We start from the raw sequence: 27,543 nt of genomic DNA, 5'->3' as shown, positions 1-27,543 counted from the left end.
ACCACACACACACACACACACACACACACACACACACACACACACGCACGCACACACGCATACACACTGTTTTAGAGACCATGGCACCTGTTTCTCAGATGGCTATCCAAATAAATCCCAAACGGTTCTAAAACCACTTCTACTCATTCCAAGTTTCCGTCATAATTCAGACGGAAATGGACATGCAGGATCCACACCGTTTTTCCATAATTACTTTGTTTTCCTTTTTATTATTATTTTTTTTTAATCATTTTACTCTTTACTCATTTTCTCCTAATCTCCTTTTAAACTAAGCCTGAAAGAGTCTTAAAAAGCTTTCACAGTTTATGACCAACATGGACTTGAGGGTGCTAGTCATTTTTCCCCTGTGTGCCTTTTTTTCATACTTTACCAAGTTTATTTGTTTCATCTGCTGCCAGACATTTTCTACCAAACAAGCATCAGTTTATACCATACATGGGCACGTTGCGTACCGGTTTTGACAACTGAGCATTTAGGTAAATGTTCTGTAATCTAATCGTAGTCAACTGTATGGAAATGGAACGATTTGATTCCATTGAATTAAATCTTGCACAATGAGTCTCCCTTCAATTATTTTGGTTTGATGAGGGGTTTTGATGAACCCCCGTATTTCATAAGAGTCAGTTGTTCCAAAGGGTCATAATTAAAATTCAAAGAAATTTGGCATCTGATAAAAATGTGGTAAAATAATATACAGTTAAATTAAATTAGAAATGAGTTGAGAATATAACTATATATAACTCTATATATCCATTCCTCACTTTACTGACAGTAAAAAAATAATAATAATAAATAAATAAAAAGGTATCCAATGGTTTTAGTACGCAACTATAACATGGTTTACTTCCAAACACAAAATGAAAGGAGGAAGGGAAAATTACAATGTATGGCTGTGAGATAAATATATGAACTGGCGATAGTTTGAATTCAACTGGACTCTCAAGAACATTTAGATGTATTCTTTTGCCATGTCTCTCCCACTCTTTGTTGAGTTCCTTTCATTCTGCCTCCCTCTTTCTGTCCAACTCCTGGGGAGTGGTAGGTAGGGCATCTCATTACCTATGATCCTCTTGGCAACACCATGGCTTGGAGTCATGGGGTATGGCTGAATTAATCTAAAGGAGTGATAAGAGGAGAGAGAAAGGAAAGGAGGCTACATTTTTAGATCAGGCTTTCTGTGTTTCACTGTATTTTTTGTATTTTTTTTTTCCCTCTCTCTTGGCCCTGCCTTTGAATTTAATTTTTGTCCGTCTAGCTCAGATGGAGGTAGCTTTGCTTGTGCATCAGCGATATTAGGTCCACCACTGGGGCCTTGACTATTAGCAGGGGTCAAGCCTGTCTCTCTCATTTAAAAATCAAATGGCCCAATATATATGCAGCTCAAATTATTGGACTGTCATTTGGACTTGTGTGATGGGGAAATGGACAGGAGATTGACTCCCACAGATTTGCATAAAACATCATTGTGCTGGTCCGTATAATAGAAAAATGTCTGGGTCTATTTCAGACGCATGGCCCCATTTATGGCACAGGCTCTCAGCCACACACACACACACACACACATCAGTGTACTGTATATGCACATGCAGAGGTGTGGTACTACATAGATTCATACAGACACTCACAAATGTGGGTATCAGGTTACTGTTTTTCCACTTGAGTCCACGTACGCCTGCTCCAGACACAGGCTGTTGATAACGGCGTCCTTGTCTTGCACTCCTAGACAGACGTAGAGTTGATATTCTCTTCAAAAGGGGAATCTTGTCAGACACTTCACGCAAGATGCTACTTGACTGCAAGATATAGATTTTCATCTTCTGTCACGGAGACGTAGGGTGGCATGAAATGTTCAGAGCTGTAAACCCGATCAGGCAAATTTTCACACTTTTTTTTTATTTCTTTTCCAAGCCAAAAACAAAAAAAAACAAAAATGGTTGTCTGTTTAACGGTTGCGCTTCATCCCTCTCTTCAGGGCAAACTGATGCCGGCTGGTAGATTAGTCAAATAGTCTCCTGTTTCACCTGCGCTGTGATTACAATGGAAATCTTTCAGAGGTCAGGGGGTGGGGTGCTTGGGGTGGTGGCTAATTAAAGCATAAAAGCAGGTGTGTATGTGTGTGTGTGTTTGTATGCTGTGCCAGTGGCTTTGTGTTTGAGACAGGTTTGAATGGACGAACGTCCCCACCCTCGCCCGTCTTCTTAATAATCCTCATAGATATTAATAAGAGTTGCACCCATTCTCCTACTAACGCCTTTACCAGATGGTCGTGTGAGCTGCTGTGTGTGTGTGTGTGTGTGTGTGTGTGTGTGCGCGCGCGCGCATGTGTGTTTGTAATGTCCAGCTTTGATCCGGCTTTTGGCTGACACTCATAAATGATGCTTAATTACCCTAGCCACCCCCCGCCCCTCACCTCCTCTCTACCTCTTGACTCCCCAGTGAATTAGTTCAGGCTGCAACGTAAATGCTTTTTGTGTTTTTGATTATAAAAGGTGAGTTTCTGTCTTGGCGAAACGGAGAAACAGACACTGCCGGTTTTCTCGGATTAATAGCCAGATGTGATCCTTTTAATAACCATTCCCACCCCTCACTGTGGGTCATTTGGGCTGTGTCCATGTGCAGGAGACTGTGAAGCAGATCTGGGCTGACAGGTATGGGAACGATAGCAGAAGGGGGTGGAGTGGAGACAGAGGAAGGACGAGGGTGGTGGTGGGGGGGCGGAGGGGGGTTGTGAAGGCCTTGGAAGCGAGGGGGGGGGGGGGGCGGGGAGTAGTGTCAGGGATGCAAGAACAAAGAAGCTGGCAGGAGTTTGTCTTTGCTTTTCTGTCTCTTCCCCGTCTCCTTAACCCGCTCATCCTCACTATATCCTGGCCAAAATACACACTCCCCTCTTCCACATTCAAATCATACACCCCCTTGCTCAAACCCATTTTGTATATACCTCCGACTCCGTTCTATCCCTCCGTTTCTCTCGGGGTTTGATTATCTTGCTTTCACTAAGACAACAGACACCGTTTGTTTAAAAAAAAAAAAAGTCATAAAGAAAGAAGGTGCTTTGAGCACAAATATGACCCCTGGTGGCATGTTGTCTCCACTTTTGAAGCATTGATTTGATCAGACCAACTTCAGACAGATCACATGGCAGGGAGATCAAATGAATTCTTTAGTGGGAGTTAATTAGATTTACTGTTGAGATCACCTGACATTAAAACGTGCGCTTAATTTGTATGGAAGTTGTCATGAAATTGTTCGATTCGGCTGTTTCAAATGTTGCATTAGCTCTGCAATTGTATTTAGATAGCACCATCATGCTCTAACCGCCTTATGATTCTATCAGGATATTGATATGGACAAAGTTGAACTGAAATACTCCTCAACGCCCTTCCAAATCAATAATCAATCGATTGGAGGTAATTGTGCTACTCCCTTGGAACAATCCCAAGTCACTCTCTTTCTAGGCCCATCACCACCACCACCACCACCATCCCCAGTCTCACACTCTCTGTGTCATTATCAGCAGCATGTGTAGCCGTATTCGGCATTTCAGCATACCAGCTGTAATTGATTTTAACCATTAGGTGCTCAGTGAATAGATAAGTAGTGGGAGATATTCGATTATACGGTGAGAGAGAGGGAGACAGGGATGAAAAGAGTGTGGGGAAAGAGGAGGGAGAAGGATTTGGGGATGTTGTCAGAGAGCTGTGGAAAGGGGAACTGACCTGTCCTGCTGTCTATCCGCCTCTACCACAGGCCCTCCATCTTTGCAGCAGCACAATACCGCTGACCTCCTGTGAGTTCAAGCAGCTTAGTTTCTGCGAGGTAATCCCTAATGCTTTGAAATAGACCTGATAGAAAGCCCACTTACTTGTTCAGGATTAATGTGGTTTGTGTGGGGGTGAGTGGGTCCCGAGTTCTCCACACATTCTGTTAAATTAACCCATTGGAATTATTATAGTCCACTCTAATTGTGGATGATAGCAAGTGCTGTAAACTCGCACTACCCTAAGAAGTCGGCTGGTAAATAAGGATCAGCAAACTTATGTGACGCTTGGTCTGTCACGTCTGACTGTTTCTGCTGGGATTTACCTGCAAGTGGTCGGTCCGCAACAAAATCTCGGTTGCGCCGTCGCTTACAGGAGAACGTCTTGAATCCGAGTGCTTACGATTCGCCACTCTTTCCTTTCTCATCTTTTCCTCATTTTGGAAGCGCTCTAGGTTAAGACTGGGAATAGGAGTGGAGGGGGTGGCGGGCAAAGGCAAACATTTGAGTAATCTTCAAAGGCCCCATTGGTATGTTGAGTGGACGCTGGTATGCGGACTGTGGCTGAGGCTTTTTCAGGGCAAAACAATATCTTTCTTTTCGACGGCTGGGGCCTGGGCAAACACCACCAGCCAGGCCATTCTGCCCAGTGTAGCCAGTGCTATTGGCTTAACCCCTCCAGTGACTCCTGCAGAAAACATAGAGGTCCCCGTGTTCCTAGCGCAGCTCATCGTTACGGGTTTATGGGACTGATTGGAACATCCGAAGGCTGCTTCGACTGTACGTTTCCGTGGGTTTATGTAAGGAGTCGGTAAATGTTCTCTCAGTGTGCTCGGTGATATGCAGTTGCTATATAAATCCTTGAGTTTTCAAAGAGGTGGGCAAAATAGACAGAGATGGCTGCCTTTTGTAAAGAGAGAGATCAAGTGTGCCATCTTGTAGGTCAACTGCAAGGTATTTGATTTCCTGTGGAAATATGCAAAATAGCTCCAGTGAAGAGGTGCTTTCATTGTGCTTTTCCCTACAGAGCGCCACTCTAGCATGGGCTTTACATTTTTGCTTATTTAAACGCCGTATGCCCAACAAGCGACACAGAAAAAGCGTCAGCCATCTTAACTTTACTTGAATGTGCTGAAGTGCAATAATCACAGACGTTGAGAATTCATTATGAGTTGATTCCAAAGAGGCATCTATTGGAAGTTATTTTGTAGAGTCGTTCCGTGTAAACATATGCAGTGAAAAGTCTGTAAAGTGTTAGACGGAGCGGTTGTTTATTCGAAAACCTTATGAAAAGCAGTCTGCCATTTTCTGACAATTTCAAAATGAATTCCCTTTGTCCAGTCATCGCCAGCCATTTTCTCACAAGGATCCACCACGGGGATAATTTCCCCCATTTCTCTGTCATTAGCAGGCCCTGGTATTAGGCTTGTGTTTTGTTCCCTGTACCTTTTGTTTTGTGCTAAGTAAAACCATGCGACAGGGTAGGGGCTAAATGGAAAACAATACTCCCCTTCACAAGCCCAGGAATGTGTAATTAGTGATTTGAACCCAGCTATGCTCGTCTAGATTCTCCCCTATCTTTCCCTCTCTCTATCTTTCCACGTCTTGTTCTTTTGTTCTTTCTGTCACAGATTTTCCTGTTTTGCTTCACGTCGGCCTATGTGTATGTCTCTCATTGTTTTTTTTTCTTCTTCTTTGGATACTATGCAGCAGCAGGGCTTCATAATGTACAATGCGAACAACAGGCTTTGCAACAAAAAAAAAAAGCAGTGCTTCTTCTTTTTCTGAAGTGTTTTTTTTTGTTGTTGTTAAATTGAACAAAAATACCAAATTTGAAGCAGTGTAAACAATATCTCTGATATTGTCGCCCAAAAACATAACCCCCATTTCCCCCCGCCCCCATCTTTGACCTCTCCTTGGTTTTTTCCGTGATATGAAAATAGTTAGGCTTGTATGAAAACCATACAAGCCTGTGTGCTTGGAAAGTGTTGAGGAAAGAAATGCACTCCAACTAGTAGTTCAATAATCAAGGATTTTTTGATCTCTGTCCCAATGTGAGTCAATGGAGAAGATAATTGCAGCCGTTGATAGTGTAGGAAAATGGTGAAGTCTGGTCAGTCTCACCTGCCAGCGATGGAGACAAGCGGCAGCTTTTAGACCCTAATGGGCTAAGGTCAGGATGGTTAATAAGGACTAAGTGGCTGAGCCACGCTGTCTAAATCTAATGCTAATGTAAATACTGATCCATTTCCAAGGGGTGATGGAGGTGAGTTGACTTTCAAGACTCCATACACACATGAGCCAATGAGGAAGAATGCACTCAGGTGTGTCTTTTTTCAAAGATAGATTATTTCCATTTGCATGGCATATAATTGGTGTGATACATGGAAAATGCAGTCCATGAACTACAACCAATAACCTTAGTATTTTTACAGCATTTCTTTTTGTTTGTTTGTTTGCTTATTTGTGAGAAAGATCAGAAGAAACTAGCACCTCATTACGAAGTGGAATAAACAGAACAAATGGTTTTGTTTTAGTTTTTACAAATAAAAATCTGATGTGAGGCATGATTTGCATTTGTGCAAAGCCCTAAATACATTCCAGTGAAACCAGTCGTCATTAGAAGTCAACTACTGAGGAAATAGGGTCCACATGTTTCATTTAATTTCTTTATAAATATGGCTGTTATGTGAAGGGGCACAGAGGTCACAAATCTTTCTTCAAGTAAAAGCATGAATAAGAAAGCAAGAAGCCACAAAAGAGACGCCACAAGAAGGTGCTCTTTGCAGATGAGACCAAGTGTTATTTTGGCTCGAATGCAAAACACTATGTGGAGGGACATTAACACTCCTCACTACATACAACGTATTAACCCCACTGGTAGCTGCATCATGATTCTTTTTTTCAGAGGTTGCAGTTAAATTGGACTGAGTTGATGAGAAAATGTGTGAAACTAAGTCCTAGAAGTATTTATTTGTTGATTTTTTTTCAAAGATGGGCAAAAATAAAAATGTGCCTCAGATATTTCAGCTTTTATTTTTTTTCATTTGAAAAACTTTCACTTTACAAATATTCAGTACTATATATCGGTAGGTCAAATAAAATCCTGATGAACTTAAAAACTGAGACAAAATGTGCAAAGGAGTTATTAATATGCTGTTAAATTTCTTATGCTCTGGTATGGGTTGGTTTTATGGGATATTGTGTTTGCCTTGGCTAGAGACAGTGTAAGAAGACAGAGATATAGTAATTCAACCAGAAGAGAGGTTAGAGGTCAGAGAACTATGGCCTTTACCCTGGATGTCAGGGCAAAGATACTGTACGTTAGGGCTACAAGTGTGTGTGAATGACTGCGTGTGCATGTATGTGTAGGAGTCAATGAAATAGAAGTGGCCTGCATGTTTGTATAATTTTCAACAAAAGTTCCTATAGCTGTTACCGTTCTTTGCTGACAAGTAGCAAAGTAAACCGGAGACAGACTGGGAAAATTAGATAATATTTAGAAGTAATATTCAGCAAAACTTATTATAAATGACATTGTGATAAGTCATTAATTTCTTTGCCCAAAATAAAGCTCCTACTTCGCTTTGGGTGACCGAAGCGACATTCACCACCCCGCCGGGTCTCGCAGACGAGCTCCGAAACTCAAATCACATGGTGGTTGCTCGGAGGCAGAGCCGAGGAAAACAGGAGAGGCAATTGAGCAGCACAAAACATTATTCTCTGCATTTCTGAAAACGCCAGACAGTGAAAAGTTCAGCAAAGAGCCAAAGGTTGGGACGTTAAAACGGCTTTTGTGTCACTTCTGTGTTTAGAACACACATTATAGCTTTTAAAAGCAAAGAAAGAGAGAGAGAGGGGTAAACTTTGAAAATGTGTATACAAATTCAGCAGTTTATGCGCCTTGTTGCTTTTGTGCCTGCACAGTGCCAAAACAATGTCAACATACGTCTGTTACCAGAGTGAAGCAGGGTGGCACATACCTGGGCCTTCAGTGTATCCTTTCAGCGGTGCAGGCTGCCAGCGGTTCCATTGGCAATGATCTTGTGTTACATCTATGTCTTGGGGGCTGAGTGGCGGTTAGCAGTAACATGTGTTAGGGAGGTGGTAGCACTGATGGAATTCTACTCTTGGCAGTCTTCCAGGCAGTGCTGGTATGTGTTTAAAATACTTTCAAGGAACAATGCACGCTTTTGTAGTTTACTGGTCCAAGTGGGGCTGTTTTTGTCTCTGATGGCCCCCGGGGGCCCAAGGGGGTAGCACCGGAAGCTGGTAGCGCTTCTAAAAGAAAGGTATACTCAACAACAAGCTCCAGGGTTCTGCTAAAAAAAAAAAAAACACTGATAAAAGTCTGTAAAGAGGCTTTTTTTTTATTTCCACAGTGTTCATGTGTACGCTTTCAGCAAACTCGAGACAACGGCAAGAACGCCGATTCTTTACGTATAAAACGTGTACGCACATGCTCCGACACTCACACTGGTTATTAAGACACAGCTGCTGTTGAAGAGCATTCTTACTTTCAGTATGTATTCATTAGCTGCCTGGTTCTACACTTAATGACAGGAGAGACTCATGTTTGTACTGAATGCGCTAATTTGTCATTTGGTTTATGGAGGAAAATGCAACCCCACTGCTCTGCGCTGCTTTCAAAATATGTTTATGATGGCGGCGAACAAATCACAAGCACACAAAAAGACACACACACACACACACACAAACAAAAAAAAGCAGATTGAAATTATAGACCAGTGCCGAAATACACTTATGAGGTAAAATGAAGAGTGGAAATTACCCATGCATAAAAACCAAACACACAGAGCCAGAAGAATGGATGGATTGAAACCTTATCCACACACACACACACACACACAAACTCGCGTTTTTGTGTGCACGGAGAGATAAAAGAAGTTGTGAAAAGATGTCTTTTGGCTTGGCTTATTAAGAATTCAGTTAATGAGGCAGCTTTGTCACCCCAGATAGAACAAATGGATATCAGACAGCGGCGCAGAGACTCTCCCCACAAATCCTCGTGAGTGAGTGAGCGAGCGAGCGAGCGAGTGGAGAGGAGGTGCGTGCACGCATTTTGTATGTATGTGTGTGTGAGGAAAGGTGTTTTGTAAACATTTCATTCTGCATAATGAATGCGGTCCTCTGTCATCCACACATAAACAGACACACAGCAGCAGCAGAGGTAAAAAAGGAAAAAAAAAAAAAACTACACAGGGGAGCCTCCTTTACCTGTCATATTGGCTCCCCTCCCCTCGCCTCACACACGCTGCAGTGAGTGCATGCGTGTATGTGTGTATGATTGAGTGTTGACAATATTGTGCTTTTGACAGGCGAACAGGAACTCACGAGAGTTGTAATTTGTATTTCATTTATACGATGGGTGTGCATCCTCCTCCTCTGTCATCAGTAGCCATCTGCGCCATGTGTAGGTTCACCCGGGGAACGCTGTTTAGCTGATCTTCATTGGCCCACGGGGAGTGTTAGCTTATTTGGTTGTTTGCCAAACACTAATCCACAACAATTAACCACCAGCCACTTTGGAAAGGTGCCATATTGACATCGATGGCCCTTTTTTTTTTTTTTTTTTTGAGCCATTCTACCACATAACACACAAAGACACTCAATACAAATGTTCGTGCAGCGCATTTCCAAACAGACAATCCTTCCACGGCATAAATTACACACACATTGCGAGCAGACGCACAAAGACGCAAATCCAGGAGCAGAAACAGTGTGTTTGTGTGTTTGAATATGCGTTGCACAGCCCACGCCTGGCAGGAGTCAAAGTGCTCTTTTAAAAGTTCATAAATCATGGATGGTTCTGGCCTGTGATCACCAGGCCGCCTGCGTTTCTGGCCCGCAGAGTTCCACGGAGCGACAGACAGCCTCTAGTTTTGGTCTTAGACAAACCCTCTGGAATGTGCTGATGGGGAGAGAATTAATATTTAGCCTAAACCTATCCGGCAGCCTGGTTCAACACCAAGTATATCATTCGACTGCTCCCAGCTGACGCCTCACATCCTAAAAACCTTACAACATAAGTTGAGGGATGTGTGGTGTTTTAGACCGCAGCTGAATGGATATGAAAATGTTAATTTTGACACTGTGAAAAAATCTCTCTGTGGCCGTGCCTTAAGGGGTAGCTGTAAATAATAAGTTGGTCTTTCAATAAGAATCTTACTGGAGGCATCTGCATGGAACATGACTGCCTTTAAAAACAGTTTTACAGCATTAACCCTGGTCTCTTGTCTCTATAGTAAAAATAATGTTTTAATGCTGTTTTTATTTTAATTATGTAAAACACTTTGAAATGCCTTGCTGCTGAAATGTGCTATACAAACAAAATTTGATTGACTGATTGATTAAATCTAAGGTGTACAAATATACGTTCTTAAATGAAAGCATGATTAAGTGGTGAGACAATTTAAAAATGCACAGTAACTTAAGAAAAATATTGTAGTTTTCCAGTTTTATTTTATTTTTTGCTCTGCCAATTCCGATTTGTGAAGAAATGCAATTTATACCACTTTATTGATCTTTTTAAAGGAAGAGAAAATGACTATGGAGTGGACATCGCACAGTATTCAGCATTTTACTTTATCAACAACATTAGAGGTCATTACTCTAAAATTTTCAAAGACTTTCCAAATCTTACATGATGGACACAATTTAAATTTTGCTGAAGTCCGTTTACCCTTCGTGTTATCTGCTGAAAATCTTGCTCTCTCATGGTCGGAGTGAAAGAAAGTACAGTCTCCTTTTAGAAACCAGCTTCTGAAACCTTATTATGCTGCCTCTGACCTGGTAGCTTCTACATACAGCCTCAGCAATGAGAAACTGCAGAGTTTTTACTGTGTCGCATTTCTCATGTCATAAAAAAAAGATTAAAGGTGAAGATATTACTGGTTCACTTTACGTAAAACACATTGAAAGAGTGTCCATCGAGAAAACTGTAGTGGCATCTTTTTAGAGTCTAGATTCTTATTAGAATCCATTGCCGTGCTATTTGGAGTAGTTGATAAAAATTTTGATTTCAACAAAAGCACCGAAAATGTATAATATTCTTGCCTTTGCCAGTGATAAATGCTTGTTTGCTAACGCAGCACACGTGTGTGGTTCCTACAGAAAGGCTCAGCAGTCCGGTTCTCCTGTAAAAGAGGGAGGGGATGAAAGAAAAGAAGCAAAGAAAGAGAGGAAAAGCAAAGGAGGACTCCTTTCACAGAGAAACAAAGATAGCTGTAATTAATGGCCCTGAGCTCTGGACTAGGGGAGCTTTCTTCTGACAACTCCGACTTAATTAAAACTTAAGACTTCTGAAAGGGCCCTCTGACTGCGAGGGGACGTCCCACCGTCTCGTGAGAAAAAACCTCGCTAGATTCCCTACAAAAGGAAAGAAAGAGGGAGAGACAGAGAGAAAAGATGTGTTAGCGGCTGTAGCTATGTTGCTAATCCCTGTTTGTCAAAGGGAAAAATGGGAAAAGGGGAGGGGGGTGTTGAACTCACACACCTGCGCCTCACTCCTCCCTCCACACACATGAACATCCAAAGCACACACACACGCATACGCACACACCCTCCTCCTTCACGTGCATCTTTTTTAAAGTCTCTCCTTGCTCTAAATGAAATGATGCAAGAATATGAAAATATTACCTGTCTAATTTTTAATTGCACCATGAAAGAAACATCTTCCTATAGGAGGATATGAGAGCCAGTTCCCGCACATTCACACACTCGCGCACACGCACGCATACCGCTGTACGTATTAATTAATGTATGAAGCTCTGCACCTGTTTCTCACAAAGCACTGTGAATAAATCTTAACAAAGTAGAACCAACCTTCATGAGCCACCTCTGTGTATCTGTCTCCACGCTTTGCTCTCTTCTGCTCCCTGCGTCCGCGCTCTCCGTCCCCCCCCCCCTCCCTCAGCAGAGGATCAGATAATAAAAGCTTGGCCTGCTCTTTTGTTTTTGTGCATTGTTCATTAGCCCGGCAGCAACAACAGAAGCACACTTGATATGCTTGGCTTGACTGGGTGTATGGGAGCAGGGCAAGGTGGGATGGGTGAGGTGGAGGGGGTTGGCGTGCATGTGGGTTCATGCACCTACACAACACAGAGGGCGGGACAAGAGGTAGGGGGTAGCTTTGCATGGCTGCAATGCCATTAAAGAGGCAACTGGAAAATTAAGGGCTTGCAACTGACAGCACACGTTGAATGAGAAACCCCCACAGCTGCCGACAATGAGGAGAGCCGGACAAAGTGCATGTGGCAAAGACAAAACACAAACCCGGACTTTAAAAAAGAAAAAAAATAAAATAAATCTTTAAAGTCTTTCAATCACAGGAAATGTGTGCGGTTCGTTATAAACGTCTGCGCAAGGGGCCGCTTTTGCGGGTTAAGCATATTAACCAGGACTCGGTGTTTTTGTGCGACTTGCTAATACCCGTTCCTCTGCTCTGTCCCGCAGCACTTGCAGAAGCAGGACAGCGCCTACAGTCAAGAGTCATGTGTCTACCTCTGCACTCTGTGTGACTACTCCACCAAGGCCCGCCTCAACCTGGTGCAGCACGCCCGCTCTGCTCGCCACCAGCAGAACGAAGGCCTGAGGAAACTCCAGCTGCACCAGCAAGGCCTGGGAGGGGATGACGATGGACTGAGCCTGCATGAAATGTTTCAAGTCAAGGAGTGCCCCGCCAGCCCAGGTCTGTGCTCCACGCAGTTAAACCTGCTTTCTTATGTTTTAGTCGTTCCAACTTGGATTTATTAGGTTGTCTCAATGGTAGCTTATCTTTTACATACTTTCTTTTTTCTTTTTTTTTAACGTGCATTTTTTTTTTGACAGTTTTGTCAGGAATTTTTTCTTTATTTGCTCATATTGCCCATCTTTTCTTCTAAACATGGACTAATCAGAGTTTTGTGGCCAGTTTCCAGCCTGTGGTTTTTGTAAAGGTTTTATCTGCCAATACAGATTTTGGCTGGTTCCTATTTTTGTTTGAGGAGAATAATGTAATACAAGACGCATTCACTGTGTTCTTTTTCTACCACTTATGCCTAAGCAATCATTGACATCACAGTTTTTCCTGAGAGACAGTCGCTCTAGGTAAAACTTATTGTTTTACCCTTATATCTCTTTATTAAATTTAAAGACAAACACGCTGTGAATTTGTATGTCAAACTGGGGAACTCTGGGATTTTCAAAAGCCTGCCCATGTTCCAGTTTCAGCATGTTCAGTGACAGATAGTGGTCGGAATCCAAAAGGATAAAACAGAGGACATGAGCTCTTCTACCTTCAGCCTTCCTGTTACCTGCTTTAAATTTCTCCATCTTTCCGTCTCTGTTTCTCTCTTTCTGCACAAACATAACCGCTTTATTTTTTTTAAATTTCCAATTTTTTTTTTAAACTAGATTACCATCCTTCGGTTTCCCTCGGCTTAGTTAAAAAGAAGTCACTGAAACAGAAAATTGACAAATTCAACCCTGCTCCTCTCAGTCACAACTTCAACACACTAGAGTTGTCGGCGAGACCCGGCTGTGATTTTGTTTACTCATTGGGTAAAGTTTCCGTCATCCGCCCCTCGGTCTGCGACGATGAAGATCGAAATCAGCTGATTCCGATCAGATGTCAGTTTCTCAGTACACCTTTGTTTTTTTTCTGTATTAATTGTTACATGCTCCTGCCTTTATCCCCTCTTTTCTTGGGCCTTCACAACCAGATCACGTCTCTCGATGCAGACCCGTCCGTTTCTCCCTAATCTCCCCAAAATGAGCATGCTGTTCCCATTAGGCTGCCGCACTTATATTTGAAACACACAAGCACACACCGTCCCATGCGTAGGGACATCCCAGGCCGGCAAGCAGTCGGCTTATGAAATTTCACCTTGGGAGGATCTCACAGAGGAAGGCCCGTACGCACACACACACACGCATACGCACGCATGCATTGCTGACACACACTCTCATGTATGCTATGGCTACACAGTCTCTCCCTGGAGTGAGCTTTCATTTCCTTTCTCATGACCAAAGCAATTTGGCTTTCATTTAAGAGTCTCCGTCCTGCCAGCAGCTAATAAGTGTAACAGAACTGTAAAACATTCAGAGAGACAAAAAAAAGGAGGAAAAAAAAGATTAATCGTTTTTTTTTTTTTTTTTTCCCTTCTTTGAGTGGGGGTTGGATGGTTGGTGAGGGGTTGCAGGGTGTAAGAGGAGGGGGCTGTGCTTTAATTTAAACCAGAAGACTGAGTCAGGGTCCATTATTTAGTCATCCCTATGTTAATGCTGCTGGGAGAAAATGAGTGCTTAACTTGCTTTTGCTTTGCTTGACCTGAAGGAATGGGTAGAGTGAGGCGGAGTGTTGGTGCAGGGGAGTCGGAAGGGGGTCCCACGTTTTCAGCAGAACTTCTGCACACCATTATGCCATCCATCCATTTTGTGCATGTGTGTGTGTGTGTGTGTGTCAGTCCATGTGCATATTTAAAGCAGTGCACCCCAAAGTATCCTGTTTATACTGTGCCTTTACTCCCAAAAACAGATGGAGGCTGAGACTCACTAATATGTATGAATCAGAACACACACTCACACGAACAGGAGAGAGGAGAGGAGATTTCAGTCCTGAAATAGGAATGATGCTGGCGGACGTTTGGTTTTAATTACACTTGGATCAAAGCTTTGGTGAGAAACAGGGTGCAGCAGCAAAACATGCTTAGATAAATCATTACCTTACATTTTAACTTGGCCCCGCCATCCCTCCCTCTTTCTCCCTCTCTCCTTTTTTGTCCTGCTTGTTGAGTCTCCCTCCGACTCCTGCTCATGTCCATTTTTTATTTATTTATTTTTTTTCAGTCCAAACAGAAGCTTTAAGCCACTTTTAACATCACTGGTTAGGTAACACAAGCGGGTTTTGAGGCTGTCAAAAGCAATGTTTGCCTTCTGCACCTCTCTCTCTGATAAAATGCGGCACATTTGTTGCTCGGACGTTTGCTTTCGCCACAACTTTGAAGACAAACAGATCCAGATTGCAGCACACAGGACGCTAAATCAGGGTTATTTAGATGCATATTTTGCTGTGTATTTTCACTGAACAGATTTTCACATGGTTAATGTTTCAGTTGCATTATTGTATTGGCATAAATACTCAGTTCTGGATATAGATCAATTAATTATAAAAAGCAAAGTCTAACTTAAAAAAAAGAAGAAAAAAAAGATTAGATTTTCCGACAATTTCAGGCTAAAATTCAGAATGTCCTCTTTTGTTTGTTTTGTAGAGAGACCACTTCAGTTGAGTCTTGACTACATATTTTTGTTTTGCTGCTTGTGAAAATCTAAAATGGATTTACTGCCAAAAGCTATTTTGGAACTATTAAATGTTTCTCAAATCTCAAATTGTTCTTTACAAAAATCTGTCCCTATTGTAGAATGGTCTAGTTTAGAGTTGATCAGTCTCAGTGGCTCAAATTTCGACCAGTTACCAAACCGTCAAGCTTTGATGCAGATGCTAACTTTAGCAACAAAAGTGTCGCAGTAACAATAGCCAGATACTGTATTTTCACATTCCCTACAAAGAACTTCACTCATTTATTCTGTCAATGATTCTTTTCTCCACGGAAAGCCAAAACGCTGCCACATACGATTTAAAAGTGGTGAAGGATCCCGGGGTGCTTTTGAAGCGGTTTGTGGTCCAGTCAGACGATGATGTCTCTCTATTAGCCGACTCTGACAAACAGAACAGTGCCACTCAAGAACTACAGTACTTCCTTTTTAGCATCGAAATAAGAGTCGCAAACAAGGATGCAACGAAATGTTGAGGTTAACTCTCTCACACTTGCACCCAGATCCCGCAGTAATTAGTTATTTCACCAGAGGAAGTTGCATCTGAAAAGCGTTTAACCAGACAGGACTTGATCAATACGGTGAGAACTAGCGGCATGAGGACTCATTACTCCCAGACGGAGAGTTGATTGTAACATATAAGGATCACCTTCTTGTCTTATAAAATTAGTCTAGTGGGTTTTTTTTTTCTACAAGAATGCACAAATTTTGCTATGATAAAATATCGTTGCAGTTTACTGCTGTATGTATCCATAATGATAGATGATGTAACTGTTTTAAAGGTGGCAAAAGTTTCTATAGTCGGCAACATTTTTAACCAGTCTTGGGTTTGAGGGTGATGCGTGTTTTTGTGCATGTGTGAATGTGGGCTGTTAGTTTTCTGGGGCTGCAACTCCTGACTCGAGCATTTTCTGTTCATTAGAGGCCGGTATGAAAAAGATTAATTTAAGTGCTGACCGGTATCTTTCTCTTAAAGCCTGGGACTTGGAACCCAGCCAGATAATTATAGGCTCATTTGGGAATAAGAGTTCTAATGCTCTGGACTTTATGTACATGTGAATGGCTTTCATTAAACAATTTGGATGCAGATTTTATGGCCCAATTAGGGATACGGCAATGCGGAGACACTGTAAGGGTAAAAAAAAGTGTTTTCAACAAAGACAGCAGCAACACTAGTGGTGCATTGTTTGATTATGTTTGTGAGTACTGTTTTATTTATTTTTGGGGGGGGAATTTCACTATTGTTTACCCATTTAAGTCTAATTTTTGGAAATGCGTCTCAAGATAAACACAGTTATGTGAATGAACAGTGCAGGGAGTGAATAGCCACTGTGCACACGCTAAAAAGTTTTCATGGTGATCTTTCATCTCGGTCCCTTTCATACAAAAAGCCCCACTGTGTTCACATTTCTGAGCTAAACTGTCTCTTTGTGTACAATTATAAGCGATGAAGTTAAATTGAGTTTATAAAAAATGCCAGTTTGCATCAGAAGAGCTAGCATAAATGAATTCCCTCTCAACATGGAGGACGCGGATGCCATTTTTCTTTGAGGGTCGTCCAAAAGTGATTAGAAGAATTAGATTTTTTTTCTCTCTCTCTCTCTGTTCTGCAATGAACCCTGAATGGAGCTGCTTAGTGTAATTCAAGCAACCAAAAAAAAAAAAGACAAGAAAGGAAAGAAAACTATGATAAATGGCAAGTCATGGGTATTCCATCATCAGTTTCATAATTTCAACAATTTGTTTTAGGTGGATTTTTGGAGACATTAAGACTCTCTGAAGTTCGGTTGTTGCAGTGATTTTTCTGTTGTCGGCTCCGTTTCAACCATTTCACCATTTGTTTAGCCACAAAAGCACATCGCTACGAGGTGCAGTTGGCGTGTGCATGTGTGAGTGTGTAACCTCGACCATTAGCCCTGCTCTCCATCATGTGTAAAGCTCCGCATAAGTCAGACCGAGCAGAAACATGGGGCCTTTTCTGCATACTTTCTGTCATTTTCCCCCCTTCTGTGTTCCCTCTCTCCCTCTCACCAAAAAAAAAAAAAAAAAGAAAAGGAAAACGAGATGGGATCTTATGGAGGTAATTATTTCAGAGAGCCCAGCCTGTCATCCATACTCCACCAACCCACCATCCACACATCTCCATCCCGCTGTACCACCCCATCCACCCACCACCCGACATGCATTAAAGAGGGAGGGAGAGGACCCTCTTTGTCTGATTTCCCCCCTTTAAACAAAAGACCTCTTCTGACTTAGAGAGACCAACAACACTTTTATCATGTGCACGACCCCTTGTGTGTACGCGAGTGTGTGTATGTGTCGCAGTGTTTCTGTGTTCCGGATCCCTTTGTTTTTTCCTCTGAGTGATAAGGCTCTGGGACATTTTTTTATTTTTTTGTTTTTTCTTTGGTCCTTGTCAAATTAGTGTAGCCGCGCCAACCATTTACATAGCAGCTGTAGGCTAAAAAACAGAGCCTAATGCACTCCTCTTATCCCTGCGCTTGTGTGAGGATATAGGCGTGTTTGTGTTCATCCAGAAGGAAGTGATGGAACAGGGGCACAGCAGAAGTGGGCTCCAGCACACTCCACCCAAGCTGCATCTCGAGCTGCGTCCGAATCGCTACGAACACATAGAAACGATCGTCTGATTCTCGTTGTTGGAACGAGCTCTGCTGTTTCCACAAGGAGCATTTTAAGAGTCTTGACTCCAAAAAACCTTTGAGGTATTAGGTTTTCTCTCCCGCCTTACTTTCACTACTTAATTTCATCCTTTTTCTCCCTCTGGGTGGTGGAGGTGGTTTTTGTCATTCCAGTGGTTTTTGTCTTCTTTTTTCTTTTTTCCGTTTTGGGCAAGGTCTCTCCTCAGACAGAAGTCTATTTCCAGGGTTTGTCTCAGTAATTTGTGGCCATTACATAAACATTCGCAAATGCCCACTAGAGTGACAGAAATCATAGAACATACTCCCAGAGCTAAATAATTACCAGCGTTCGTACAGGGGTGGCCATTTTGTCTTTATAAGTTTACCAAGAGAGAATTAGATTATCTTCTAAATATCAACGTTTTTACTTTGACAAATATATTAAAGGGACAGTTCTGGAATTTTAGCATTCTGTTCAAAGCTTTTAAGCAATAATAAGTCAAAATCCACTGACTTTCACTGTGGTGCAAGCAGTAGCAAAGATTACGTAGTATTTCTGTTAGCAAAAGCTGTATGAATTAATTAGTATGTGGAAGGCTGGATATATGTGTTTTGCACAAATAATAAAAATAGTTTTCATACTTTTTTGTGAGTAACAAGAGTAAAAAAATTGCTGTACTCTGCTACTTTAGTTGATTCTTCTAAAAAAAAAAAACAAAAAAAAAAAAACAAAAGCCAGGGACTGATCCAAAGTCAAGTTTCCAAATGTATATCTAGATCCGCATTACATCTTGATCTGTATCTTGTATCCCGCAGCAGACAACCGCCTTGGGATTTTGACTTGGTAGAAATGCGAAGGCTGAAATGAAAATAGAAGCCAAGAATAAGGTCCACCTATTTCCCTGTAAATCCATTGTAATCTCAAAAACATCATGCTAATGCAATTTCATGAAAATTTAAACGGTTGTCATGTTTCCGTTGGACAGTTTTTTGCATAGGAAGTGATAATTGTTGGCACAAAGCATTGCGAACAATGCTATGTGCAAACAATTAAACCACTATATCATTAATATTATTTTATTTTATATTTTTTTGTGTGTGTTTTAATTTAAATCTGACAGTTACTCTAACAAGAAGCACTTTAAATGTCTTGTTTTTTTGTAGCTTACGTTTCTAGCAGGTGTATTAGCGGTGACGCACTACTTCCATTTCCTGTTAAATAATCATTGACTTCTGTTTATTCGCATACAACAAAATTTCCATTGGCTAAAGACATCTAAGGCCTAATTTATACTGGCTTTGCAGTCTGTGAGTCTTCTGTGACATCAATGGGGAAATCTGTTCTCCACTTGCTGGGGTTCTTTAGGAGCGTCTGCGGATGTTTGTGTCCAGCGCAGGTATTTGGGACGATGTGCACAGCAACAGGGACAATGATAATGTCAGTCGGTGGGTGTCTCCAAACAAGCAGCAGATACGGAAAACTAACATCAGAATCAAGAGCAGGAGAAGAAAAACGGCAACAAAAATTGTTTTAAAGAAATACAATGAGAAGAGATCTCCTGTTTTCGCAGTGTGAATGATTTATCTTTCAGGGACTGTGATGAATTACTTTATTTCTTCTTTTCAGATTTATTTTTATTCCCTTTCATTTTATTTTTCTGAGCATGGGTTACATTAACTAGCACATTATTGGCCCCAGTTACTCATCAGTAACATCTAATCTAGATCCATATTTAAAAAATGAGATATTCGCTGAAGATAAGTCATTCACTAAAATCTTTGTGAAAATTATGGCCTTTGTGCATTAGTTTTTATGACATTGTATGCTCATTAGTTGTGGCGTCCATTGTAATGAACGTTATACAATTAGCAAAAATGTTTTTTTTTTCCATATTTATATGCTTAAGAGGAGGAAAAATCAGTAGAATATATTTTTTTAGATTGTTAAAAGCACGTGAATGGGTTAAAAACCTTTTAACAGCGCCTTACTTCACTGTCCCTTTAAGGTACACAAATATTCTGCCTGTTTGTCAGCTTTGATTCAAATGAATTAATTACTTAAAGCCTTTCTGTCTCTTCTAGCGAGTTTACGGACTGTAAGTCCACACATTTCTGTCAGATTCGTTCCTCCCATCATCAAAATCTTGGAATGTTATTTTTGCATGCCCAAAAGGAGCCTAAAAAAAAAAACGTAGTCCCTGATGAGACTGAGGGATTTCACTCCAGAGGTTCCTTTTTTCAATCACTGTGCAATTAGTTGGAGACAATGTGCTGCATTTTAAATCATTTGTCAAATCAAAATGAGACACATTCATATATGTATATTATTATATTTTCGTCAAGTAGCAATTTAGCCCATATTTCCCAAAACCATATTCTCTTGCAGTGGGAGTAAAAGATGTGGTCACTTTTTGAATAATTCCATCCAAGCAAATTATAATTACTTTGTGGTCTGTGTGTGCGCATAGAAGAAAAAAGGGCAGCGGCCTGACTTGTGCTTCAGGGGGAAAAAAAAAAAAAAAAAAAAAAAAGAGCTTCATTCACCATAAACTATTTTTGAAATGGTGTGTCGGGGCGGTATGGGCTCAGGCCGATTGTTTTTCTTTTGGAGCTGAGCAGCTCTTTGGTGAAGGGGTATTACCCGAGCTAAATTGTTCCCTCATGTTTTCCGCCAAGGTTCTGTGCCCACCACACTGACAGTTATAATTTGCAGAAATTGCACTGATTATCTGAATTAGCATACCTGACCAATGCCACATTAGCCTTATTTACAATACAAAGCCATGGAACTCTGAGGACGCATACTAAATATGACTTAACCCTTTGAAGAGGGGACTGGCGTCACGGGGCCATGGTGTCTTTTATATTGGTGATATCACAAAGAGCTCAAGGCCCCCGCTCCATATGGAACTGAAAGCCACCGAAGGCTCCTGGAGCAGGAAGCGGTCTATGTAAAGAACCACATTAAAATCACAGGGTCATTGCACCTTTATCCTTATCCGCAGGTTCTTTTTGACCTTTCGCTTTCCATATATATATATTTTTTTCACCTTTTAGCTGTTGTTTCCATCTTTCTTTCCTTTTTTGACTGCACACCACCCCTTCGCCCCCCCTCTTTTTTTTCCTTCTTCTCTCTCACCTCCATTCTCTTCCCTCCCTGATCCCCTCATACACCCCCTGTCCATTGACTCTTAACCACAGATGGACAAAACAATGGGCCATGTCACACAGCATTAAGACAAACAATCCAGTGATGGGAGGAGGGTTGTGTGGAGCTGGAGTCACGGTAACCAGGCAATGCACTCGCAGGGTCCAAGCAGCCACTAATCTCTGACGGCAATGATACAATTCACAGATGAACATTGAAAGAAGTCTATATGCGGCAAAGGAAGAAAGAAAGAAAGAAAAAAAAAAGCAGTTTAATCAGACCAGCCTGAAGAGGTAAAAATTGTCCCCTTTTGCAGCTATTTTTCCTCACTCTTCTTTTTCAATCCTTTACCTCATCCATCAATAACAGTATGGAATTGATAGCAGCTATTGATTACCAATAGGCTAAGGCTAATCGTCGCTAACCAAAGGAAGCTTTGCAGTAACAGCAGCTGTCAGAGGCTTGTTGTGTTTTTGTGTGTGTGCATGCGTGCCTGTGTGTGTGTGCGTGCGTGCGTATGTGTGCGTGTGCGTATGACCCTTCAGGGTTTCACCAGCAATAGCTGTGCCTCTCTTATTGTTTGCTTACAGCAGGCTAATGGTCTAATAGCAAGGCATAGTATGGGGGGGTGGGAGAAACATTCAGAATCCTGCTTCTCTTCCCAGAATAAGAAAAATTTATGTTTTGTCTGTCCAAAAAGGGAAAAAAAGGGGAAAAAAAACAGAGGTATGTCAAGTTTCACCTCCCTACCTATCTGAGCAAGACCCATCTCCCTCTCACTTCTTTTCTTCATCTCCCTAATAGGAAATTTGAGCACACTGTGCGAGATTAAAGCAGAGAATCAATGCCTTGTGAGCAATCATTTCCAGACAAATCTCTTTCATCTTTTCTCTCCCCCCCCCCCGAAGTTCTCTCGTTCGCTTTTTTTTTCTCTCCCACCTCCTAATGCTAACAGGGGGTCCTGTGTCATGACATCCCTTTTGCTTTTATCATGTCCTAATAACGCTCTGAAAATAGAGAGGGAGAAAGAGGAACGTGACAGAGGGTTAAAAAAAAGGATGCTGGGAAAAAAAAGAACAAGGAATAGATAGACTGATAAAAATCTATTGACTGAGCATGGAGCTTGATTTGTGCTTTGATGTGGATGTCTTTGTGCAAATTAGACAAATATGCCTGCTGCTTTAGTCATCTTGAAGCTCTTCCTGAGGCGCTGTCTCGCTTTGCTTTTCCTCAGGTTGGAAGGAACGGAGGAAAAATGAAGGACAAGTGCATTGTAGGTCATGAAAATATAGATTTTTGCCAAATTTAGGTGACTGCAGTGACAGAATGAGATATGCTAATGAGGAGTTGTTACATAAAAACACAACATGAAAGAAGTACAGTGTCTGGCAAAAGTCGCCGTACACATTGGACGTTTTAACGTGTTGCAGCCTTGCAAGTAAATCATATGGAAGGAGATGCTCTGGTCAGAAGAGACCAAAACAAAAATGAAAGTGTTTGGTTTCTTCTGCCTTTATGGGGAGAAATATGAGACCAAAAAGTAATTCTGCCCCCATGTCTCCCTGAACACACCATCCTCAAAGAGGAAGATGATGATGGCAACGTCATGCTGCAGGGACTTTTCTGATTAGCAGAGGCGAGGAGATTGATCAGATGAAGCTAAATAAAAGGGCACAGCAAAACCCTACTGATAACAACATAGCAAGGGTTCAGAGGGCCTCTTCACCTAACCCGGTAGAGCTTCAGCTTACAGAAGAATGGGCAAATACTTCAGTCTCTAGAAGTTCACAAATTTCTGCGACTTACCCCAAAAGACTTTCAAGCTGCTATTTTGTGTTGATCCGTAGCATAAAATCCCATTAAAATATCTTTGTGATTACTGCTTGTGAAAATATCTACAACAACAACAACAAAAAAGAAAGAAAACATTCAAGAGGCATGAATGCTCTTCAAAAGGACTGTAGCCTTTGGATGATGGTATATCTCCCCGTTAGACGCTGTGGACGGTGCAAACGTTCCACGCGCAACACACGTCTCGGCCCGGCCCTTTGTTTCAGAAGCAGGTTAATGGGGAGTGAGGAAGAGGAGCATTGCAATTTTCTGCTCTTTAGGCACCAGAGAATTCTCTTCGGTGTAAGAGAGACCAGACTCTCGGTGTAATAGGCATTTTACACCCTCATCACCCCTCGCGCATGCACACAAATATAAACCTGTGGAATGAAATAGGCATTCTGTGGTGAGCATAGCCAGTCCCTGGAGTGCCAGTAAGTGTTAGACATGCATGGAGTTGGCAATGAGACAATCAGCATACTGAAATTGAAACCTTGTCTGAAGTCACACAGGAGAGGAGAGTGGAAGAGTGGAGAGGAGAGACGTAGTCTGGAGGAGCAGAGATTGGAGCAGATGGTATGAGAGAAGAGAGCCACCGAGCAAGTGGAGAGGAGAGAGACAGAGGGGGAGGAAATAGGAACTGATGTTTGTTTAATTGCCTCATAAGTGATGACACAGATAATTATGTCGAAAAAGGAGATGCTCCTCTTAGGCAGGGCCAATGAACAGTTAGATCTGTTTTAGTCATCTGTGCGCGCGCACGCGCGCGTGTGTGTGTGTGTGTCATGCTGTCTGTCCCTATAGCCCCATCAACTGTCGTCCCCTCCAGCCACATCAAGTATAGGACACCATTAAAACCCCCGTATGGTTTGTGTCACATCACATCTCTCAGCTTAATTAAGAAAAACAGAAATAAAATGCACCCACAAAGCACACTCATCACTCGGAATCATTTTAATTACTCTATAACATCCAGATTATTAATATCTCTGCTTCACATACCCGGGGATATGAAGATGAGCACGCTCAACCTGATTTCCTGCCGATGCGTGTTCGCAAGGGGTAGGGGCAGGGGGTCTTTTTTTTTTTTTTTTCCCCCCCCCTCAATCGCAATATTCTGCCATGTGCCGACTGTACGTAATGAGTCAGGGCGTGTCAAAGTGCGGGCCTGAGCTGTCCGACTGAGTTAAGCTCTTCCTGTCTGCTGTAGAAGCCTCCGGCTTCTGCGCTCGCACACTCGCACAGTATCAATGTGGGAGTTCCTGTATCTGACACGAGATTAAGAGGGCCAAGTGGAGGAACGTCGAAGAGCTGCCCTGTTGCATTTGCGAGAGGGGAAAAGGACCATCCTGTCACACGTGCGCGCACACGCAACAACACACAGGCCGAGCATCCTGCGCTGTAAGTGAGCAGTAGCCTGCCTTGCATTATTCACAGTGGCCGAGTGATCGAAGCCCGGTTCAATAGCACTAAAGCGGCGCACGCTGGAGAGATTTGTCTTACAAAACCTTGACACACATACACAGGCGCACATATGCTCTCACACACATTGATTTTTAGGTGGTGGGAATCTCTCAGGCTTTGGACGAAAGACAGGGACGTAAGAGGGGCTTCCCCCGTCAGAGAAGCCCCCGCCCCGCCCTCCCCAAGCAAACTCTGCGCGCCCGCTACACTCAGTCACGTAGAGAGATGCGGGGGAAAAAAGCTGTAAGGAGAAGCTTAATTCTCGCAAAATAAAGACGCGGTGATGTCCGCTGCGAGCATTAATATTAAAATGGAGGGGGGAGAGAAAAAAAAATGGGAGAGGAAGGATCTGTTTCTTAGATCTGATGTGGTTTCATTTACTATGAGATGAGCTGATGGTAAAAATAAAAAGCAAGGAAAAAAGCCTAACTGATCATATTTCTTTTTTGCTGAGTCTCCTCTTTTGCATTTTACCATCAGGGGGCTTTTTGCAAGCAAGGCAGAAAAGAAAAATCATGCAATGCCCGATATGTCACATCTTTCCTCCGTGGTGTATGTTTTAATGTTTTCTCTCTCACTTTCTTTTTCTCTCTCTCTCGCTCCCTTTTTTTTAAATTTTATTTTATTTTTTACTTGCAGAAAACTGTTTAAACTTGAACTGAAAAGCATTTTTTTTTTTTTTTTTATTTTTTTTTTTTTTTTTTTTTTATCATACGTCTGTCACTTTATTCAGTTCCCCAATAATTTTCTGAGACTCAAAGTCACTCCAACTCCAGCTGGATTTTTTATTTTTATTATTATTTTTTTGTTTCCTTTGGACAAATTAACATATTGACAAGGGAGCACTTTTGCGTCTGTAAACACAGAGGTACAAACACACACACAGACACACACCTCAGTCCCCCTGAAGACATGTGATCAAGCAGACCCAATCCCCTGTAATCATCTGGAGCTCCCACTTGCACCCACATATTGCTCCGCTTCAATCCCGAGTAATGGTTTGGGGCAGGGGGCCGAAGCGGTGGGCTTCTTTCCCTTAGCCCCAGTGTCTTAAGCTGCCATTGATTAAATGTTAACTGATATACTCGGCCCTGGCAATCTTGTTAGAGCCGGAGTAGGCAGGCAGCTCGACAGACAGTTTAGGACCTGCACCCTCCTGATCAATAGCACAGATAAAGATTTCATCCATCAATGGGCTCCCAAAACAAAAGGTACCTGATACCTGATTAGGCCCATGGGGACACACACACACACACATGCACACGCACGCACACGCACACACACACACACACATAGATTTGAACATGAAGACCTGCTCTCACATGGCTGAAGGAGATGAATATAAAATAAAAATGAGCGTAGGCTTTCGTGGATTTAGCACAAAGCCACTCGCTCATTCGTCGCACTCTCTTATTTTGTCCAAAATAATACCGCGAACAACCCCATCTAAAGTCAATCTATTCCACAGCTAATGGAGTAATTATAATAGACACACACGCATGCACACACAAACATATGGGCAGTCAAGCCTGCAGATACGACAGCTCTGACTTTTCCCGGATGAAGGTTAATTACGCTCCGTCAGTCGACTTAGGTGTGTTCATTTTGTTTGTCCGTGCAGGTGCGGGGTCCACGCGTCTCCTCTGAAAACGGCGCGTGTATTTGGATCGGGCGCGCATGCCAGAGGCACCGCAAAGTGGTCGGATCAATGTCTGCAATGTCTGGGCGACCACCACTGTTAAAGTGTATCAATAATGTTTCCCTATCTTCTTTCCGAGCTATTGTCACAGGGCGGCTTGAAAGTCCAAGCGGAGCTGCAATTAGGACTTAATTATTAATCAATATGTGGGGTCATTTAAATATTGATTTTCCCTTTTTCCTCAAATTGTTAACATAGTCCACACCCTGCCCATGCTATTTTTTTTTTTTTTTTTTTTTGGTTACATCTTCAAGAGGAATCAATACTTTCCTTAACAGTCAATCAAGGGGAGCTTTTGCATTGCCGGAGCTATAAAAAAATAAATAAAATAAAAAATAAAAAAATAAAAAAACACAATTGGATCTTTGAGAAATGTTACAACCTCTCAGATTCCTTATATCCTTTCTCATAAAACTAATAACACTTTGCAGCTCTGTAATCATTGTCTCACTTGAGGAGTTTCTCTACGTTACATTTGGGGTTGCAGAACTGACATTTTCTGTGATGTAGCAGTGTGTGTCAGACAGCCTCCATGCAAGAATATCAGTCCAGCCTTATAACCTGTGTTTCATTTGATTGAATGATAAATTAGCTGTTTTTTCACCCTCTTTTGTTATTATCTTGCACAGCCATTGCAAGCGGCAGAAAGATTTTCAAGTGGCATGTCAGGGGGCCGGAGGTCTAATGCATGGAAACATGGAGCTTTCTGTTTTTTGACGGCTAGCAGAGATAAGGTAGAGATATGGCTCTTGCACTGGCTCAAATCTAAAACAGATCCCACTGAGGGAAGGGTGGGGAGTGGGGAGGGAATGAGAGTTAAGAAAGTGAAGGAAAGGAAAGAGGGAGAAAATGGGGGTGGGGGGTGTAGCAAAAAAAAAAAAGGGGGAATATTGTCAATCCTCTAAGTGTCTAGCGGTGTCTCTCTTTCTTTTCCTCTTTCTCTCACTCTTTCACTCCCCCACTCTCCCTCAGTAATCTGATTTATTCGAAGCATATGTGTGCTGCTCTGTCTTTGTCTGCTTCTATTAGGGCCAGTGGGGGCCCATATGACATTGTTTAGCCAGTAATGAAATGGACATTTTTTGCATGTTTTTGAGAAAGTCAGAGGAAAGCCAACACTCCTTATTTGTAACAGTCTGCAAATGCCATCTCCAGGGCAGCTCAGTATCATCTCCGGCCCTGTGGTGTGTATTTCTCCATGTCTGTGTGCGTGTGTGTGTGTATGTGTGTGTTGTTAACATATGTGGCCATGCATTACAAGTTCCATGTGGATTTTTTTTTTTCCCTTTTGGATTTTTATTTGAATTACATGGATATTTATATATATATTTACTTATTTTCTTTGCATATAGGACTTTATTTTGTTATTATTCCTCTTCCTCTTTACCTACCTACATAAAAATACAACAATTTGTATTTTTATGTAGGTAGGTAGAGGACAAACATGTTAAAAGTTTCCCTTTAAACATGCTTGTATAAAAAGTTGTCACATATGAAATGAAGAGGTAAAAACAGTTTGCCATATATATATATATATACACACACACACACACACAGAATATGGACTGGAAGCCCCGAGGTCAAAATGGGGGACACCCCCAAAGGTGGTGGAGAATGACCGAGCTAAGATCCTGTGGGACTTCCAGATCCA

The 27,543-nt window shown here is 42.0% G+C and overlaps 1 protein-coding gene across 3 annotated transcripts in view; it reads left to right on the top strand.

Moving 5' to 3' along the window:
* The window catches only part of zfhx4 (zinc finger homeobox 4), a 99,641-nt gene that overhangs the window by 44,159 nt on the left and 27,939 nt on the right, over positions 1-27,543 (top strand). For all 3 annotated transcript variants that reach the window (XM_016669389.1, XM_016669388.1, XM_007547905.2), the window contains exon 6: positions 12,254-12,488. In XM_016669389.1, the coding sequence (XP_016524875.1) occupies positions 12,254-12,488 (235 nt within the window). The remainder of the gene's footprint in view (positions 1-12,253; positions 12,489-27,543) is intronic.

This window comes from Poecilia formosa, unplaced genomic scaffold (assembly GCF_000485575.1).
Source record: "Poecilia formosa unplaced genomic scaffold, Poecilia_formosa-5.1.2 Scaffold22, whole genome shotgun sequence".
In the NCBI taxonomy this organism is placed as follows: domain Eukaryota; kingdom Metazoa; phylum Chordata; class Actinopteri; order Cyprinodontiformes; family Poeciliidae; genus Poecilia; species Poecilia formosa.
The sequence above is the reverse complement of the archived record's forward strand: the minus strand, read 5'-3'. Positions and strand labels throughout refer to the sequence as shown.